Raw genomic sequence first — 7,454 nt, forward strand, 5'->3', positions numbered from 1 at the left:
ATCGCTTGAATTGGCCTAAAGGGCCCAAAAAGGTGGAGTTTTTAGGAATTTCCTAGCGTCAGTTCGCGCTAAATTGGCTAGAAATAGTCCTGGAAAATTATATGGATCTATTTCGCCGGAAAACTCTCTCACTCTCACGCATTCTACCAAAAAAGTAGGTGAACGGTCCTCTCTCGTTGTACGAGATTGGAATGAGATGCGCGGTCGACCGCTACGCGGACACGCGTCGCGGCCGCCGACAACGAGATAGTGTTGATGCGGAGGAGAGTAGATGAGCGATAGAGCGTGTTTACTGACAAAAGGGAATTAAGAGCGGTAATTTGAATTATAATTATTTGAATATTCCTGATAACAGGAGATTAAAAAGAGATAAATAAAGTGAATTAGTGAACAGATTGGAACAATATTGAAATAAGAGATTAGTAAGGCGATGATGAGCCTAGTTTTGCGGGGAAAACCATGTGGGGCTCATCATTCAGCCTTTCAGTTGTCGACAAATTTGTCTTTAGGGAAATAGTTGACAACATTCCCGGGGGGAGGGTGCCAGCGGTCTCCCGACTGTCAGCGTGATGAACGTAATTGATCGGAAGCTCTTTGGCTTTTCGAGAAAGATATGTTCTAACTCTGCCCGCTGGCAACTCCGAAATATCGTCATCCGCGGCTTCAGCCGGTAAGACTCTTTGTGGATCTTGAAAAGTATCCGCGGTTCCCAATCTCTTTTCAATGATTTCAAAATCGTCATCTGTATCACCAGACACTACATTATTCTCAAGATGATCGGTGTTTAGGTTCAGTGGTAAATTTATAATATTTGATTCATTTATTTTATGATCGGGGTTTTTGTTTTCACATTCAGCAATGTTTGGTAAGTCTTTGGACGGGAATAGCTCTGGGGCGTATTTCATGTTTGGATCGAACAGAACCGCGGGTGCTGGTAGCTCTCTTGGACTAGAGTCCTGTGTGTCTTCTGTCTCTTCCTCTGTTGCAATATTAGGGCGGTTCAGTGGATTTAATTCAAGAGGAATCAGCTGAGAGACTGCACGAGAGTATAATTTGCCTCTGCACTTTACAATCGCGGATCGAATCTGTCCGTCGCGTTTTGATCTTTCGACATGAACGATTAGTCCCAATGGCCATTTGTGCCGTTTTAGAAGTTTGGTAACAATAATCACCAATTGTCCAACCGCGGGTCGTAATAACGAAGAGCGTTTTTTGGTGTGCATGTTCTCTCTGAGATGGAGTAGGTATCCATTGGACCAAGTCTCCCAGAGTCTGTCAGTGGCTGCTTCCATTTTGTCGATATGAGCTCGTACAGTAGCTTCTGTGCTCCTTGGGAGCGCATCTGACTTGTCTGAGTCTGCTGGAATTTCAGTCATGACGCCTGGGGCTATAAAGTCCATGGGTCTGAGAGCAATCATGTCACGTGGACTTCTTGAGTGTGGAATTAGTGGTCTATTGTTAACCATAGCTTGTGCACCTGATACAATGTATTGGAGATCGTAGAAGTCATAAGTTCGTATTCCGCACTCTTTTATTAGCTGGTGTTTGACAAGTTTCACGATTCTTTCGTAGATTCCTCCCTGCCATGGGGCAAGGGGTGTGATGTACTTGAAATCGATAGCTTCGGTGGCTAGGAATGAGACGAGGGAATGACTGTATACTGAATCTTCGATGTCTTTATTGATCATGGAACCGCCTAATTTGAATGTGGAAGCATTGTCTGAGAAGATGACCTTGGGTACACCAATTTCTCTGAAAATCATTTTCAGGGTGAGGATGTATCTTGTGATGTTCCATCTGGAACAACTCTCAGCACTGCTCCACGTGTTATCAAGCAGGTGTAGACCAAGACATATGCCTTTTTATTGGTTTGACCATCGTCACCGCGGTACATGATTGGACCAAGGTAGTCTAAGCCGACTTTCGAGAATGGTTTGGACGGAGTGGTCCGGCATAGTGGGAGATCTTTGGTGTATGGATAATCGAATGGAAAGTTGTTTACTTTCTGGCATTTGACACAACCGCGGATCACGTTCTTTAGAATGCCTCCCAATTTCGGGATCCAATATCTCGTTTTTATGGCTGAAGTTGTATAGACTTCTGGCATGTGTCCATTGATTTCATGTGTTTCGCGAGCGATGAGTTTCGCCAATGGATGCCGCGGGTGGATGAGAATTGGCTCACTGGCTTCCTGTGGAAGTACTGGAGATGTAATTCTTCTGTGTACCCGACGAACTCCATAAGTATCAGTGAAGTGCTCGATATCGGACGGGAATGAGTAGTCTAGATAATCACAGTCTTTGTAGTGTTCGGTGATTATGAGCAATCTGGCGACTTTCGCTTGATGTAGCGGACAGTCAGAACTTGAGAACTGAGTCATTACTGGACTTTCCCAAGACTTGTTTTTGATTGTGCTGAATGTTTTTAATATTAGTACAACAATTTTTGTCAATTTTTGAAGAGAGTTTGTTACTGTATATGGGATGAAAGATCCGGGTCTCGTCGTTTGGCTGTTTAGAATCATGACTGTGTCGTCTGTCTTCTGTTCAACCGCGGATCGCTGGACATTCTCGGCTGGTTTGGCTACTTTTTTCTCCATGAGTGGTTTCCTTTTCTTTTTGGTGTCCGGATCGAGGATCTCGGAGTACACCAGTTCTCGGAACTCAGCTGGACAGGTAACTTTTCCTGCAATCATACATGGCCATGTTGATGGATCAGCTTTCAGGAAGCTTGGGCCTTCGAACCACATTTTACTGTTCTGTACTTCTCTGGTACTCATTCCGCGGGTTGCGTAGTCAGCTGGGTTTTGCTTGGTGGGACAATGATGGATGGTAGTGGGAATTCCACACTCTTCCATCTTTTTCATATTGTCATTGATCGTCGTTTTCCGATTAGCCACCCATTGCCGGGGGTTATTTTCAGAAAGAACCCAGTAAATACTGCAGGAAGAGTCGGTGAACAGTTTGATAGAATTGATAGTGATTCTTAGCTCTGCGACGATGGCACACGCAAGATTTGAGGCTAGTTGGATTGCAAGTAGCTCGAGTTTTGGAATGGTCCAGCTCTCGTGTTTAGATGGACGGATTTTGTTCTTACTGGTAAGCAGAGTTACAACTGGTGTTTCACCTTTCACGATGTAGCAAGCATAGCAACATGCCGCATACATATCCTGGGACGCATCGCTGAACATTAGCAGATGGACTTCGGAATAATTGTAATTTGGCGTGAGTTGTCTCGCGACTGTGAGTTCTCTATCAATGAAGATGTTCCGCAGGGCTCTCCAATCTGGAAGTAACTCCTTTGGAATTCGATCTTTCCAGTTGACACTCTTGCCATTTTCCCATATTCTTTGCATGAGCCTTTTGAAAGGGACCATGATAGGTGACACAAGTCCAAGGGGATCAAAGGTCTCAGCAAGTTTGGAAGCAACATCTCTTTTTGTGGGGTGGTCAATATCCAACACAGCAATTTTTACTGTGAGAGTGTCTTCTGTAGAATTCCATTTGTAACCTAGCAGTTTGATAGTGGTGGCTTGAGCTTTTTCTGATTCTGGAAGTGATTCCATGGTATCTGGATCATTTACGATGTATTCCCGCAGGTTCATATCCATTCTTTTGAAAATGAATTTTGTACCTTTGATTTTCGTAGCAATCTCAGATCTGTCATTTGTGCAGAATAAAGCATTGTCGACGTACAAGTTGTCTTTGATTTCCTCATTCAATTCATGGGGATTTATGTCTAGATTATAGGTAATGTACGCCGCAAGCAAGAATGGGCTGCTGGACATTCCAAATGGGATTCGACGGAATCTATACACTTCGATATTTTCCGCGGATACTGGAGCTGTAATGTCTTTAAGCCATAGGAACATTGTGACATTTCTGAATTCAGGTTGCAGGCGCACCTGGTGAAATGCTTTCTCGATGTCAGCAACAATGATGAACCGCGGGCATCTCATCCTTATCAGGATTCCGAAGATTGGGGTAATCATGTTGGTTCCGGCGTGGAGACAGTCGTTTAGCGAGAGTTCGCCTCTGGCATGACTGGATGCGTCGAGGACGATTCTCAGCTTTGTTGTGAGTGAGTCTTCTTTCACCACTCCTCGGTGGGGAATAGTGTATTTGGGACCCTTAGCTTTCAGCATTTCCGCGGTTACTTTCTCAATGAAGCCGGCGGATTCTTGACCAGAAATGATGGTATCGTATTTTGAGAGTAGGTCTACGCCTTTTTTCAGAGTTATGACCAAGCTGACTAATCTCTTGAAGCACACGTTGTAATTATCAGCTAGACGTGACTCGTTGCCATTGTATGGAAGAGCAACTTCTGGTTTGCCTTCCTCGTTGAATTTGACAGTATCGAAGAACTCCTGTAGGAGATCCAGTGTGGATTTTTTGAATTTGTCAAAAACGGAAGGATTTTCAATGCCCAGGTTTTCTAACCTGTACATCTCGGCAATTTGGAGAGTCAGTTTCGTCATAGCGTCTTCTGGTTCAGAGCTACTCAACAGAGTGTTGGCTACATTCATAGCGATTTGGTATTCATCTGACAACGGTGGATCAACTGCTCTGTTCCATAAGGCTAGCTTTGGTATCGGATGCACAATGTTTCCGATTATAGTTCTTTCCAACGCTCTGCCAGAGGGAAGTATATATTTGCAATAGTTGGGTTGTGCTGTGATGTACGACAGTATGTCGTTACCGATGATCATATGAATATTGTGGACGTTATAATCGCCGCTATTGATAGCTGCACTCATGTCAATGTTCTGTCTTTGTAAGAACCTTGCATCTTCATGAGATAGTATTGGAGCTCGATACTGAGTTTTTGGTAGCGTGGGTGATCCTACAATCATAATTGATAGATCGTGTTTGGATTCTTGTAACATAATTTGTAATGCGTAAATATTTGAGTTTGCGAATGTGGTGGATCCGAATCCTTGGACTGACAGTCTAGTTCGTTTCAAGACCGGTAGCTGGTAATTTTTAGCTGTTGCTTCTAGAATGAGTGACAACGAAGCGCCTGAGTCGACTAGGCAGAGGAGAGGCTGTTCGTCTGGTGTTTCCAGGTAAAGGAAAGTGAGACGTGTTGTATCATTCGGAGCAAATGCCGAGTGGACATGATGTTCTGATCTTTTGAGAAACTGAGTGAACAGCTGTAAGGCCAATTTTTCTGGATCACCTTTTTCGGCGTAATTAGTTTTAACAAGATTTTTGAAATAGGAAATTGTTTTGGGATTTGCAACGGATTGAACCGCGGATCGAGGGCATTTACCTTCTGCAACCGCGGGTTGAGAACTATGATTTTGGGAGACAATATCAGTAGAACAAGGAACGGAAGTAATAGAGCAAATGTTAGTGATAGATGCTGTTGGCAAGTCAGCGTTTGACACAGAGTTCGGTACTTTTGACTCTGTGTCTGCCGAAATGCCTTTACTTCGATTTGTTGGTGTGTGGGGCACGAAAAAACGTGGCCACTTCTGGAGCGTCCTTTGGGTAGTTCTTCATGTCTCTATAGAACTCTTTCTGTGGGCAGCCGCCGAGGTGGTGTGCTCCGTTGCAATATCCACAACGGTAGGTGGAACCGCAAGCTGTGATGTCATGTTTTCGAGTACAGATTGCGCACAATCCTTTCGTCTTGCACATGTCTCGGAATGCTTTGCTTGTAAGGGTGCATCGGATCTCGTGGTGATCTCCGCGGCATACCTTGCATTTGGTTTCTTCCTTTTCGTGGAAAGGGAATGTGCGGTAGATGACTCTGAGATTGACACCTTTTGGTCCTAGAGCGTAGATACCCTCCAATTTAGCTTTTGTAATCGGGTCGATGTATTCCGATTCGAGCAGTTTTGGATCGTATACTGGCTTGCGGGTACCACTTGGGTTATTTCCTTTGGACTGAACCGCGGATTTTTGTCTGCTCGGTGTTGCGTTTGCAAAGTTGACAGTAGCGTAAGATCCCGTCAGCTCATTGGCTGGGGGACTGCGTTGACTGACATACGTTTGTTCCATTGCCATCGTCTCAATATCTCGACTGATTCTGTCTAGAATAAGATCGTGGGTTAGACCTTCTCCCATCTTGACAGTATATTTGGCAAGGCTTTTTTGCATGTTCTCGGGGAGTTTGCACGCAATCGCCCACATAGTCATGTGATCATCCGCGGGTACTCCTTTGTCCTTTAGCTGTTGTAGGACGTTGGTAAGAGAGGCCGCGTCTAGCCGCATGGCTTCTGGGTCGGTTTGATGGAATGGTAAACTTTGCAGTTTTCTGAGCAGATTGTGTTTATTATTCACTTTTCCATAGACTTTATTCAGTGCTGAGAATGTCATCATAATGGCGACTGAGGGGTCTCTGGCGTGTGAGACGCATTTTGCAGCTGGACCGGTAATGTGGTTCATCAGCACTGCGTGTTTTGCTTCCGGGTTCAGATCCGTGTCCTCAAGGACGAATTTTGTGAACAATGTTTGGAAATGATCCAAGTCATTCGATCCATCGAACTTTTGCAGAAGTTTTAGTCTGACTTCCAGCTTCAGACCTCTGTTACGAGGTATCGGCGTTGGGCTGCGTGATCGGATTCGGTGGGTCGGCGCGTTACGAGGTGGTGTCGGCTGGATTGATTCGTCTTCCGAGTCGGAAGGATCACCGCGTTCGTATCTGCGCGCATAACTTGAGTCCGAACGGGCTGGACTTCTGGCCCGAGATCTTCTGCTAGTTGCTCTGGATCTTAAGGACTCAGCTCTTTCATGTATTTGTGCACCGAGTCTCTGTTCCATATCTTGGACCATGTGGGTTGTTTGCTGTAGAATGTTTCTCTCTGTTGCTCTTTGGTTTTGGGCAATGTTTGAGAGGACATTCATTAGGTCGTTTAGAACAGGATTGCGGGTGCTTTGTAGTGATTCCGCGGTTCTCGGCTCAATGTTCTGTTGATAGATCTGATGTGCTGTGCGCAGGATCGGAGTCTCCTGTACATATTCCTCTTGAGGAACAATAATTGCCGCTGGATTGCTTTGGCTTTGAGCTGGGGACGGTACAACTCTGTTGTCAGTCACCGGTTCGAAAGACTCTACCACCGGATCAGCAATTGTTCTTACGGTTGGCGGCTCGAACGGTGGCAACGGCGAGCTGGTGGTAATGACACCCGCGGATTCCTGGTTAGCATTCTCTTGTGCTTGTCTTGTCTCAACGTGTTGATTGAGCCGCGATATCCAGTTATCCTCTTTGGCTTGAGCCTTCGCTAGTTCAGCTGCAAGAGATTCTCGGTATTGGAGATCTTGCATGTTGGCAGCATATCTTCTCTTTTCTTCTTCATATTGAGCACGAATGTGCTGAGCGTTCTCCTCTTTCAACCGGCGGTTTTCAGCTAATAGTCTTTGCTGAATTTCTCGTGTACGATCTGGAAACGCACTGTCGGAATACATCATGGATAGTTCACGGTCTTGAGACGAGGTGATAGGATGTGA

The 7,454-nt window shown here is 45.1% G+C and overlaps 1 protein-coding gene across 1 annotated transcript; it reads right to left on the reverse strand.

The window, feature by feature from the left end:
• Positions 1 to 5,429: 5,429 nt before the first annotated feature.
• Positions 5,430 to 6,851, reverse strand: GCK72_020355 (uncharacterized protein; the record flags this gene model as incomplete). The annotated part of the gene is made up of 1 exon (XM_053733528.1): positions 5,430 to 6,851. One exon carries the CDS (start codon positions 6,849 to 6,851, stop codon positions 5,430 to 5,432), a length of 1,422 nt encoding a protein of 473 aa, XP_053582441.1.
• Between the last annotated feature and the right edge of the window lie 603 nt (positions 6,852 to 7,454).

The sequence above is a fragment of the Caenorhabditis remanei genome, chromosome V (assembly GCF_010183535.1).
Source record: "Caenorhabditis remanei strain PX506 chromosome V, whole genome shotgun sequence".
Classification (NCBI taxonomy): Eukaryota; Metazoa; Nematoda; class Chromadorea; order Rhabditida; family Rhabditidae; genus Caenorhabditis; species Caenorhabditis remanei.